The sequence below is a fragment of the Xiphophorus hellerii genome, chromosome 12, assembly GCF_003331165.1.
Source record: "Xiphophorus hellerii strain 12219 chromosome 12, Xiphophorus_hellerii-4.1, whole genome shotgun sequence".
In the NCBI taxonomy this organism is placed as follows: domain Eukaryota; kingdom Metazoa; phylum Chordata; class Actinopteri; order Cyprinodontiformes; family Poeciliidae; genus Xiphophorus; species Xiphophorus hellerii.
The window spans coordinates 21,384,683-21,397,879 of NC_045683.1; the positions used below are offsets into that span (position 1 = coordinate 21,384,683).

The 13,197-nt window shown below is 38.5% G+C and overlaps 1 protein-coding gene across 1 annotated transcript in view; it reads right to left on the reverse strand.

Annotated features, from left to right (window-relative positions):
* cemip2 (cell migration inducing hyaluronidase 2) overlaps positions 1 to 13,197 on the reverse strand; it is a 31,003-nt gene that overhangs the window by 12,988 nt on the left and 4,818 nt on the right. The window contains exons 2-9 of the mRNA XM_032578687.1: positions 12,090 to 12,442; positions 11,857 to 11,997; positions 11,204 to 11,771; positions 7,319 to 7,488; positions 5,570 to 5,761; positions 4,531 to 4,700; positions 2,698 to 2,910; positions 950 to 1,155 (exon numbers count right to left, since the gene is read on the reverse strand). Coding sequence (XP_032434578.1) covers positions 950 to 1,155; positions 2,698 to 2,910; positions 4,531 to 4,700; positions 5,570 to 5,761; positions 7,319 to 7,488; positions 11,204 to 11,771; positions 11,857 to 11,997; positions 12,090 to 12,423 — 1,994 coding nt within the window. The 5' untranslated portion in view covers positions 12,424 to 12,442. The remainder of the gene's footprint in view (positions 1 to 949; positions 1,156 to 2,697; positions 2,911 to 4,530; positions 4,701 to 5,569; positions 5,762 to 7,318; positions 7,489 to 11,203; positions 11,772 to 11,856; positions 11,998 to 12,089; positions 12,443 to 13,197) is intronic.

Genomic DNA, 13,197 nt, shown 5'->3' on the forward strand with positions numbered 1-13,197 from the left:
ATCCTTTGACAGAAAAACTATTTGTTGTGGCTGAAGAGTGGCAGGAGGAAAGAAATTGGCAACAGGAAAAGCAGTAAACCACAAGTACCATTAAAAGTTGTAACTTGGGCAATTAGGGGAAACAATAACCAGACAGAGACCAGCATTGGTCAGAAGAAACCAAAACTGAACGTTTTAGTCTGCATGCAAAATGCTATTTGGAGGAAAACACTGCACATCACCCTGAACACACCATCCCCATTGTGAAATATGGTGGTGGAAGAATCAAGCTGTGAAGCTTCAGAGTTGGAAGCTGGTCAGAGGTAATGAACAGATGAAGCTAAAAACAGGGCAATTTGGTGGAAAACATGTTAAGAGGATGGGAACACCTTCAGACTGTGGCAAACATTTAACTTCCACTATGAGACAGAGCCTTAAAACCCTAAACATACAGCCAACCAGCTTAATATGGCCAAACCCACTTGCAAAAAAGAACAGGAAAAAGGCATAGATGGAAGAAACCCAAAAGATGTGCAGCTGTAGTTCCACTGAAAACTTGGCCTAAAAGCCATCGACTAAGGTGTGCTGAACACAAAAGAATTTCACACTCTCTGATCTTTTTAACGTAAACTTTAGCTTTGTGTTGGTCTGTCACATAAAATTTCAATAAAATACATCCAAGTTCCTGGTTATAATGCAACAAAATATGGCAAAGTTCAAATCGTATGGATGTGTTGCAAGGCACAGCAGTAATAGACTCATTCTCATTATTGCACTAAATGACAGCCCCTACCCTTCTATAAATCATCTTTAACATTTACAGAGCAAATTCATTAAATTTCCCCACTTTAGTCAAATACGTTAATACATCAGGGAAGATATGAAATGCAACGAAACAACAAAGTAATCTTTGTTCAAAACCTCAATGTTTCACTCTACATCTTTAGCACACAAAATTACAATCTCTTACTTGCACTCTGTACTTGGTGAGGGAGTGTAGCCCTTGTAAACTCTGTCCCTGATACTGGTGCACAGAGTCTCGTTGCGGTCTGTTGGCAGCAGAGTCCCAGGCTGAGTCAAGAGGCCAAGGTTGTGGTATAAAGTGTTTCGCTGTTCAATCCCATCCTCCAGGAAAAAACAGTGGCCCAGCGTGTCATACCCTACGGTGTCCTTCACCTGGGCCAGACGACAACAACAAAATTAATTAGTAGCCCAAAGATCACAAAACAACTGCAGTAGAGTGCTCATCAGGGGAAGGACACAAATAATGGTCAAGGTCCAAATTAAAAAGCTGCTTTTCACTAAAACATGGAAACAGAAAGGCAAGGACAACATCTGTTTGTCTGCTGTTAACATCCCCATAAGAAAGTACAGAGAGGTGGACAAGTTCTAAGCTGTGCTTGTGGTCATAAATTCCCCAAATTTCTGAACAAACTGTTACAGTTGTTGAAGCAAATTGGAAAGAAAATTGCTACACAGAAAGCTACTTAAAGATTTCCATGGAAGGGAAACGGGGGGGAAAAAAATATCCAGCAAGTTCGATCCAAGATTCAAAGCTAATTTCTTCTATTAAGTCAGAATGCTTCAATTGTGCCTCCTCCAGATAACTAATCAGGGAGCAAAATACAAATAACAGCACAAGCCAGCAGGAAATAAGACTTTTAAAATGCACAAATGTGCTGGTTTGAACATGAATTGGCCTTTGGAACAACAATAAATCCATTCTGTCTTGTATAAACTTGCAGTGGCTTGCAAAGGTATTTACACCACTTACACCTTTTTAAATTTTATTACAACCACAAACATTAATGTATTTAACTAGGATTTTATGTTGCATGATTTTTTCAGAATATTATACAAGTAAATGCTGAAATATAAGGCCTACGTTTTAATTCACCCATTGAAGTAGACACTGTTGGCGCCACAGTTTACTGTTATTCAAGTCTTCTGGGTGTGTTACTTCCAGCTTTTCACATCTAGATATCAACATTTTTGCTCTTTCTTCAGTGAAAAATGGTTCAGGCTCAGTCTTACCAAAGATTCTCATTTAGGTTTGGACTTTGAGCCATTCAAACATGTGGTTATACTTTGACCTAAACTATTACCTTATAGTTCTGCTGACATGCTAAGGTCCAGTATTCTGCTAGATGATGAGCCCTAGTCTTCAACACCTTAAAAAGATTTTCGTCCAAGACTGACCTGAATTTAGATCCCACAATTTTTCCATGAACTTTGACCAGCTTCCCTCTCACTCATGAAGAAAAGAAACACCACAGCATGATACTGCCGACAGCATGCTACATAGTCGAGATGCTCAAGAATAAATTACACAATCCGGCAAATCCTATTTACTTGTGAGGTGACTTACTGGATGGTTGCACTGAATTCTATGTGGTAATACCAGAGTAAAAAGAGTAAAAATGAATTAAGTTGTGTAGCATTTTCCTTTCCCTTCACAATCATGGGCTACTTTGTTTTGGTCCATCACATAAAAAACCCCCAAACATTCACTGACCTTGTGGTTGTAAGGGGATAATGTAGAAAGTTTCAACAGGTATCGACACTTTTGCAAGGAACCGTATTTAACTATCTAAACTCTCCAGTTACCAACAAGCCTTTAAATTAATATGGTATTTGGTGAGTATCCTATTTCTGCATCTCATTTTGATGCATTCATGCAACCATAAACGTATTGTGTTAACCAGTTATTTTACTAACCAGAAGCCCATTGGTAGAATGGATGGTGAGGCAGCGTGAGAAAGAGTGGTGGATGGAAAGTCCATCCACGTATGTTGGCTCGTTGTAGCCCCCCCTTTGGTCCACGTCCCCACACATGTGAAAGTGAAGCGGGTAGCTGCCCATTACTGCTTGCTGGCCCATGTTCTTTAACTCCACGTGGGACAGATGCACTGATGAGAAGTTACTGAGAATCTGGGTTGGTGGAAAAGGAAAGCACAAGACAAGCTGAAGAAAAGGTCAAGCAACAAAGACATAATTTTGAAATTTTGCATTGATTATTAGTCATCTTCAGCAGAAATTTGTATTGGGCTCACTGGGAGATCTTTCGTGGGTATAGAAAGAGTCTGGTTCTTGTTAAGGAAGTATTGGGGCCTTCCTTCCTTATTAAAGGAAGGATTGGCCCCAATACACACATCCCTTATTGACTGCATTGCCCGCTCTATTAGACTTACACAAACACACAAGCACAAAATGTAGCTTCAAGCCAGGGCAAGACCAATACATACATTATTCACAGACATACATATGCGTGCATACCAGGCCATAAAGAGTACCGCAGAGATTAACTTTGCATCTGGGTGTTGCAACAATGGGGAATGCAAGTCTCTTAAGAAGCAAATGTATAGATACATTTTGTAATTCATGAAATTAAATAAAATTTGGCATTACATTTGTTTGGATTTCCTTAAATATAACAATGTGTGCTGCAGGACTGATAAAATCTCTCACAACACATGGCCAAATTAAGCCACATCAGTTTACACAACCAAGTTTCCTGAGAGCTTGTCAAGTTTTGTTGTTTGCTTAATTCGATTTACCCATTTTACTCTTGTTTTGAGCTGGGATTTTTGTGCTAATGATTGTGTGGTAACAAAATATTGTTGTTGTAAAGGCTGTATTTTATTCTACAGTACATTCAAACTGTGAAGGCTTGGAAGTGACGAGATGCTTTCTTGATATAATGACAGTTTTGAGTTCATTTTCACAAAACGGTCAAGGTTTAGCATCAGATAGAGTTTTCAAGACCGGTTTTCCTCCCATTCAGAAGCACCACCTCTCTGACTTTGAAGTTAACTCAGAATTGCAGCACTGACAGGATGTCTTTGAAGCAAATGAGGAACAGAGGTTTGTACATCATTTTTAACCTGGTTCCTGTAAAGCTGACTGGCTATTTTTATTGTGATTCTATGGTTGGTTGTAATAGAGAGGTCTTATAATCAATCCCAGCCCACTGGTTTTGTTGTACTTAGCAATTTTGGCTAAAGCACATCTATATTTAGACAAAACATAATGCTCCATTTACAAGTTTGCTGAACTTTTACTTTTGGACTAATTGCATACCGATTGTGGCCTAGTTATGTAGGAACAATTTAGTCATTGTTCAGAGGCATTTTCAAGTAAAAAAAATAAAGAAGCTCAATACAAAGTCTGAGAAATGCCATAATGTATTCATGAAAGATATCTTAATCTAAATTATACTGATGTCATATACAGGTTACTACGGGACTGTCTGCAGTGTTTAGATTTTAAATACTCAGTTTTCAGAAGGTGACATATGGCAGATCAGATATAATATAAAATGCAGAATAAGATGAAAACTTGCACAAAGAATCCGATATGCACTATCTAAACTGTAGATATACAGTAAACATCTCTATTCATTTTTGAAGATTTACAGTGGCAGAATCTAAACACAGTTTAACATCTCAGCATAAACACAGACTCTTTCAGAGGAGGCAAAGTTCTGTTACAACAATAAATATTTACGACAATACAAACACAGGATTCTGCTATAAAATTACAAACACAAACCTTGATGTGGCCACCAAAGGTGTCATGGTTAAAGAACTGGCAAAGGTTGTCCCCATAGCAAGAGTTTTCCATTTCTCCATAGATGAGAATGTTTCTAGAGAGCAGAGCCACTTCGGCCCGCATGTCGACTCCATCGATGATCTCACCAACATGGTTGTACCGAGGCTTCCCTAAACAGCATAAATTTTTTTTAAAAAGAGTCACAACTGTATTCGCAAATCACAATTTGGCACCTAATGTCTGTTGTGGGCGTCATGTCTGTTGTCAAAATCCCCCAAAATGACAGGGGAATAAAAAGGCAACAGCTTCTACACCTCATTCTGTCAGTGACAGGAAGTTTGATTAGCTAATCTTACTACACACCCTCAAACAAAATATCTAAGTAATAAAATAAACATAAAACAACAAATATTCAGCTTTTTAAAAAGCAGACCGTATATATAATTTAAAGAAAACAGCTGACGATCATCATGCTTAGCAGGTGTAACATTTGCTCAGCCTGTCCTCCAAGGAACCATATAACACTAGGCTTATAATATACACCCTTTTCCAGAAATGGCGTGAATGTTTATTGACCAGAGAGGAATGACATAAGAAGGCATGGCTGATAGAGGGCTTAACTGTGATGAACAGCAGAGAATGTAGGAACGCATGAACTGAAATGTGTCCACATTTCTAAAATCCCTGCAGTCATCATGAGATAAAGTTTCCAGTAGAATGTAAGCTGATAATCTCTTTTCAACTTCTAAAAACCTTACATCAACCCAAAAGCTGGAAAAGAAATTAGATTCCATTGTACCTGGTGATTACCAGAGTGACATGTAATAATCTCATTTAAAGGAATTACTGAAGAGCACGAGCTTCTCGGTGGCACCTATTTTGACTCTAAACCATTCATTGCATCGTCAGTATTTAGAAGCTATACCTGAGCTTTTTTCTACCTTTTTATCATAAAATATACATGTTTAGAACAAAAATGCTAAACTGTAACAAAAGTTTCACTCATATTTGCAGAAAACAGTGCTGGCTGATGTCTCACCTTGTACCCTGACCTGCCTGCTGGTACATTGAGGGCAGGGTAACAGGGTGAACTCCTCAGCCTGGTGCATGGAGTAGTCTGTACTGGCAACCACTATGTTGTCGCCTGGTTTCCAGGTTGGCTGGACTTCATCTTGGAGGTTTAGGACCACCTGGTCTGCAGAGTCTACCAGGAACCCCATGGTAGGGTAGCCTGTTGGGTGTGAGACAGAAAGCACGAGTCATTATTAGAGCTGCAAAAATATGCTAAATTGTAATAGTCGTGTCAATGTGTAAAAAATGGCAATTGAAAGGAATGCGATACTTTGGAGACAATTTTAGTTCAGTGGCTAAGAATTCACTTTGGATGCCATCAATACATTTAGGCTGGTCGATAGACTTGCATTGCCCTGTAAAAAAAATGTTCTGATGCAGATTTTGGATGATAAAACTCGCAAAATAAAAAGGAGAGGGGAAGTTATCAGAAGTTTTAAAAATATCACTGCAATTAAATATTTTTTGAAAAACCCAGTCATTGTGTGGACTCATTTCACGTGAGAATGAGTAAAAAAAACACTAACTATTTAAACAATTTAAATGTAAAAGTCTATTCAGACTTGAAACCAGATAAGAAGTTTCCATCCAATTTCACTAAGTTTAAGACATTTTGCCTAAAAAGAAAAAGTTAGCAGCTTGAAAAAAAGGATACATTCAATGTGTTTTAACTGTGATTAAGATTATAATAGTATACTGTACATTTAAAAATGTCCACTATAAAACAATATGTCAGATGTTGTTTTATAGTGTTGAGGAGACAGAACAGCACAATAATGGAAAGTCAAAAAGAAAACAGAAAACAGGACATAAACTGATTTGGCTATTAGATTTGTAAAGTTGGAACCAGTCAGATTTGTTCCTTAATGCTGAGTGGAGTTGTTCTGTGTTCAGTTAGTAAAGCATTAAGAAAGAAACCAAACCACAGTTTTAAGAAGTTTTAGTCTCTTGAAAGTTGTGCTGGTGTTGCAAAAAAAAAAATAAAAAAATTGTGTTGTTAATGTTACACATTGACATTCAAATTCTCCTGAAAAAGGATTAGAAAGAGTATCGTCTTGACTTTTGAATATGTGGCACCCAAACTCTAGCTCGAGAAATATTCCAAATATATCTGGAATGTATTTGGAAACATCATCCAAAATCTAACACAGACAGCTGAGATAGTTTAATGTTGCAAAAGGTATTTTTCAGTTGAGCCCAAAGGATCTTTCGTTCCAAGATTATTAGTTTACATAGCAGTTTTCTCAGACAGAAATCCTGGGAGGCTGCTGGAAAATACATGAATCAAGGTTCTCATCAAATCATTTTTACTACTTTTTAAGTTTTTTTATCTTCATAGCTCAACAAGACTTTAAAACATATAGCAAAAAAATTCAAAGCTGAGAGGATCTGGACAATCTAAATATCCTCATCTGTATTAGGAATTTTTCTCTGACATACGATACAGTAAAAGGAAGTGAAAATAAGTTCAGAGGGGAAAAAATCACATTCCAGAGACTAGAGTTTCCATAACAACTGTGGTTAAATTACCATTACTCAAATCTTGGCATCTGAATTATTCAGCATTCATGGATATATTGTGGAGCAATCTATATAGAAATACTTTCCACAATCAGATACATCTGCAGAAAGAGAGACACTTGACAATAGGCCTATTATTATATTTGCAATCAAATACGTTTATGTGACTTTTGCACTGGCAAAAGTTGGCTCTCACCATTCTTCCACTCGCTGTAGGCAGACACAGAGAAATCCACTCCTTCCACAGTGGTGAAGTTGCGAGTTGCAAGAGCTCTTCCACCTGTGTTGAGGTTTTCGTGTTCTCTCACATCCTCTGAGCATGACTCGTTGCCACCTCCGACCACAGAAACCAACGCCCACGCCTGCCTGAAAAAGAAACCGTGCCAGAAAATGACGAGTTTCATATTTCCATTGGAAAACAATAATGATGATGCTGCACTTTGTTTAAATCCCAAAACTGAAAAACTACTGCACAAGTAACCCAGTGAATACATAAAACAGGAACAAAACCAGCAGATGGACTGCCTCACTAAATCACCTCCTGTGGAAATTTCACACTTAACCTCAAGCAGCATGGATACTACACCTCTTTACTTCTCCAACAGACTGGATTTCCAAATAAAATCATGCTTTTGTGTGTGCAGAGATTGCCCTTCCTGTGGCAATCTCTGTTGCTTGTGAGAATTTTTCTGCCATATTTTTCTTTCCCCTCAATTTTTCTTTAATATGTTTAATTCAGCACTCTAAACATGAATCTTCTTGAGCAAGGATGAGTCATGATCTTATGACTTATTGTCAAGCAGACAATCATTAACACATGATTGTGTTAATAGCTGTGGAGTCAGATCCCCTACATTTAGTGAATTATGTAAATTCTGTAATAGTGGAAAAACATTATTTTAGGTTTTCATTTTTTCTAAGCCAAAATCATTCAATTTAATCAGAACATTAAAAAATATATCACTTGAAGCAATGGTTAAAATATTAACAGCTGAAGCAACACTAAGAAGCATCAGAATGAGAAAACAGATTCAAATTCAGAAAAATTATTAAGTGTCTGACTATGTCAATTGCAAAAGGAATCCGAGTGATGATGAGTCACAGAATGATGTAAATTTCTTCCATTGAGAAATAAAAATCCCCTGATTCTTCAAAGAGATTCGTATCACGCAGCACATATAAATCAACGATAAATAGATGATTCTACTCAAGGTCACAACAAGGGATCTTACAAGCTGAAAATGAACTCAAAGCATTTGAGTGGAGGAGAGTTAGGGTGTGAATATTAATGAGTACTGGGTGTACTTCTGAAAGCATATGATCTAAATCAAAGTTCAGCTGCTGATTAAAGACCATTATTCTGAACATTTTAGTGCTTCATCATCATTAACACACATTGACCAAACCCCAACGTAACCATTGCATGCTAAGCCCATGTAATAAAACCTTTCTAGTCATTCATTTGGACAACAAGACAGGTGATATCAGCAAACTGGTTGCAGTGAACAATATGACATCTTACAGTAGGCTCAACATTTCATTCTCCAAATGCAACCTGATGAACCTCAGATTCACCAAATACAAACTGCAGGTCAAATTAAAATGCCTCTTTAAAAGGGAAAATATATTTTTTTAAATGAATCAACATTTTTGTAAGAAATTGAGAGATTCACTACCAAATTAAGGACTTCCAGGCAGTAAATAGGATCCTCTGTTTTTTATTCCCATCACTAGCTTGATGCCAACAACTACATTGTTTCCATTGATCATAAAATGTGCAGAGGTGAATTAACAACAGACCAACATAAACATATCTTTATCCATGTGTGAGTGTGCTTCTCCTAGACAAAGACTGAAGACAGAGGTCAATTGAGACAGGAAGGCCAGCTGACGTACATTAAACCAACCTGGGACAACTCTAATGGATTTGGGAAAGGCGACTATTTGTTATGCTTTCGCCATGAACATGATGTCCAAGTCAAGAGTTTGGGTACACCCTGCCCTTTCAAAATGAATGCGTTTATGTGTACACAAATGTATGAGGTCATAAGGTGTTCAAGCTATTAAATGCTGTGGCACTAAAGAGTTTAAAGGTTTACAGAACGCTTCACCTCACTTGGTTCTTCTAACAACAATCTCTGCAGTTTTTCAACAAACCCATAAACTGAACCTTTGATATGTTCAATATAACTGAAGAAAAAGAAACACAATGTTCAATATAACTGAAGAAAAAGAAACACAATGTTCAATATAACTGAAGAAAAAGAAACACAATGTTCAATATAACTGAAGAAAAAGAAACACACACCATCTCAGTTTAAGATTAAAATAAGAAACTTCACACAATAACCTGAAAAAAATACAGGTGTACTGTTTACCACTGTTAAATCCAAAGCAAGCTGTACTGGAAAAAAAGAAAGAAAGAAAAAATACTACAGTAGCATGAAAAAGCATTTTCTTCTCTTACAGATGTTTTGTGCTTTTGTTTTTGTCACACTTAAATGTTTCAGATCAAACTAATGCTAAAATATAAAAAATAGCTTAAGCTGAACCCCCAAAAATGTATTTATTTATTAAGGGAAAGAGCTGGGATTAATACATTTTTAAAAACCAAGTTCAATTTTCATAGTCATAACCTGGCCCGATTACTGTCATATCTGTAGAATCAAGAAATTTCTTTAATAGAACCTGTCTGTCAACATGAAGTAGGCTAAAAGATCTCACGATGCCGTTGAGCCAAAGAAATAAAAATAAAAAGTTACTTTGATCTATCAGTCTTGAAAGTCTGACAAAACTTATCCACGAGTAGAAACAACACAGAAATGTAGTGAATGTGTGAATTGTGTTACATCCTCCTTACAACTAACAAAGCAACCAAAAAATGAAGGTTTTAAAGTGGCTTAGCCAAAGTCTGGAACTGAATCTTATTGAGATGCTGCAACATGATCTTAAATAGGTTGCTAATCATCAAAACTGAAATTCCTTCACCATGATGAAAAAGACTCAGTATTATTACAATAGTTATCATAAAAATTGTTACCATGGGTGATTCAACCAGTGATTAGGTTTAGGGAGTAATCGCTTATTTCACATAGGGCCAGGTTGGTATGGGTAGTTTTTTTTCCACTTCATGAACAGCTTTTTATATTTACTGATAGAACATATTTTTTGCTAATAATCTTAAAAATGGAGATGTAGAAAATTAAAAAAAACACTGAAGAAGCGTGTTAGAGAGTATACACGTTGTCAGAGCTCTATATGGAAAAATTAAACTACTGCTAGTAAATAAGCACCTCTAAGAATAAACATGAATTATGTGACTCATGTAAACTACTCTAAAGTGGGAGTGGGTTTAAGGGGAATATGGTCAGAAACCGCAATGCTCTGGCACTCACCTCTAAATGTGAAATGTGACACTGAAGGCATCTGAGAACCTCAGCATGTCCAATAGCAAATCACACAGTTATGGGAAACGATGACCTTGTACATACTTGGACTTCAGTGATAGTAACAAGATATCTGCCACTGAAAGCTAATTTAAAACCCATCAACTCCTGCTGGCAGAACTACAGACAATGCCCATTTCTCCTTCTGTTCTTCTGAGATAATAACCATATGGAACACAGAATTCCCTGAATTGCCAGATTTTGTGCAAATGCTCCAACCTCTGACCTGAACCCTCTTGTCCTGTGTGCGCTTCCTTTTTCTGGTGCAGTGCGATACAGCAGGAAGGCTCAGGAAACAGGAAGACAAGTAACTGGGAAAGATTCAAGTGAAAGGGGGCATCATTTTTTCCACTGAGGATATGCGTGGAACAAAATGTTGGTCCTCTACGTAGAGAGGCTTCAAAAGTGGAAGCGTTTACTTTAACTGTCAAAGAAAAAAAACAATCACTTTCTTTATCAGGCCCAGGAGACTGAGAGTAAACAAGACACTCCTAAAGACGTTTCCACTCCACACTCATTGGAGAAGCAAAGGTCTTTGTGAACACTTGCCAACACATAATTTCAAAAAGCTTAAAAGCCAATAAGACTCCCACAGGAGGAATCAGATATGAACTGTGCTGGTAATGTGTTGTTACCTGTATTTAAGATCATTGGCAAATTGGCTGCCAAGCACCTCTTTGAAGGCATTCTTGGTTTCTTCCACCAAGTTCTTGACAGCAGAGTCCCCAACAGCCAGTGCGACTATGCGACCCGCCGGCAGGGAGCGGAGCAGCTGAGTGAGTTTCCGACTGTCATCCTGGGATTCGTGGGTGTCAAAGCGCTCGGCGTTAAGCAAAGCAGATGTGTCCTGGTCGAACACCCGGAAGTTGATCCCTCGGCTGAAGTTTTTCTGGAAGGCATAGCCCCCGGTGGAAAGTCCGGATGAGGGGATGCTTCGGGTCAGCAGAGACCAGGAAACACGTTCTGTGCCATGTAGCTCTAGAGTTCCGCCGCCCATGACACCGATGAACTTGCGGCCCATGACAGGGACTTCGGGGACAGCTTTGTTGTCTGAGCGACCCAAGAGGACGATTGTGGCATGAGACCGGTAGCGACATTTGGGTGAACCGATATGAAGGGCCCCACCATCTTCTATGAGGATGTGATGTGTTCTCAAAGTTATGTTTCTGGTTCCATCCGTATTGTCAGCAAACACTACACGACCTGTGAGAAATCAAATGAAATGCGTCTTATAAATAAAATTGCTTGCTGAAGAAAGCAAAACATTATGCAAATATCACAATCTCACCTCCTGATTGGATGGTAAGTGAACGGAAGGTGGCAGAAGATTCCAGTCTATACAAATCCCCTCTACGGATAAGAATATCCTTGTTTGGTTGATGACCTGGATTCCAGTTGCTCAGGGACAAGTGGTGGTCTGGACAGTTCTCTGTGAGTACAACCAGTCACAATTAGAAACCAAAACAGTATGAATTTGACATATTTTGAGAAAACCCGAAAAAGAAAACCTGTAATACTAACCATCTAATACACTTCCACTTTTGGAACTGAGGACAAGTATAAGGGTAAAAAGGAAAGCCCCCAGCGAGACTCCGCAGAGGATGAGAGTGTTTTTCCTTTGCCATATGTTCAGAGAAGGACCCCTGCGCCGACTTTCCACCGACAGGCTGGGCGTAGTTCGTTGCTCCAGTCGCAGGCCATGTGGCTTCAACGGCGGAGGTGGTGGAGCTTTGGCAGGTGGAGGTGAGCGGACTGGAGCCACCCGACCGGGAATGTAACCTGGACACCTCTGATGGTTGCTGTGAGACGGAGCCACAAATGCGGGGATGCGGCCTGGGCAATCACTCGTCGGCATGGTATTCCTGTCCGCTTATCTGAGGACGGACACAAAGAAGAACAAGAGAGAGCATTAGTGTGAGGAAAAATATATTTCCTGATTTCAGGTCTACTTATGACATTCAACTTTAAACTGATAGAAAAAGTGTAAACCATTAAGTGAACTGAAATATTTTGAAAATAATTATTTTAGAAAAAACAAGTGTTGTTAGTCGTGTGAACAATTCATAATTCTTACACTCTACAGGTCAGAGAAAAAAGTTGTTAAAAAAAATCAGGCTATGAAATGGAGGAATAAACAGAGTTCAAAAAGAGAAGGTCAAAGCAGAGGTAGACATAAGAAAAACAGACATTAGAAGTGAGTAGGAAAACAGTAGGAGGTAAAGGACCCTAGGGGGTGTCAGTTAAGGGCTAGGAAAATCAGAGAATCCCCCACTAACCACTGAGTTTGAGGGCTAAAGGTTAATATACTTGGACTTGATTTTTAAAATGCAAGGTAATTTGTCACATCAGCGCCAAACTTCTTCTTGGATGATTTGTCTTGAGCAGGATGACACTGGCTGCTCTTGTCAGCATTAATGGATCACAACATAACAGAGCATTCCAAACACCAAAACACAGCCAAACAGATGGCACCAATTACTGCGGGGAAGAGGGAGAGCGCTTCAGCTGGAGCTCGACTGTTCTGCATAAATGAAGAACGTAACGCCAAGAAACTGAGGCCACGGATAGGTACACATCTTTATCATCATCATCTTAAAATAATGTCCTAAGGAATTTAATTCCTCTAGAA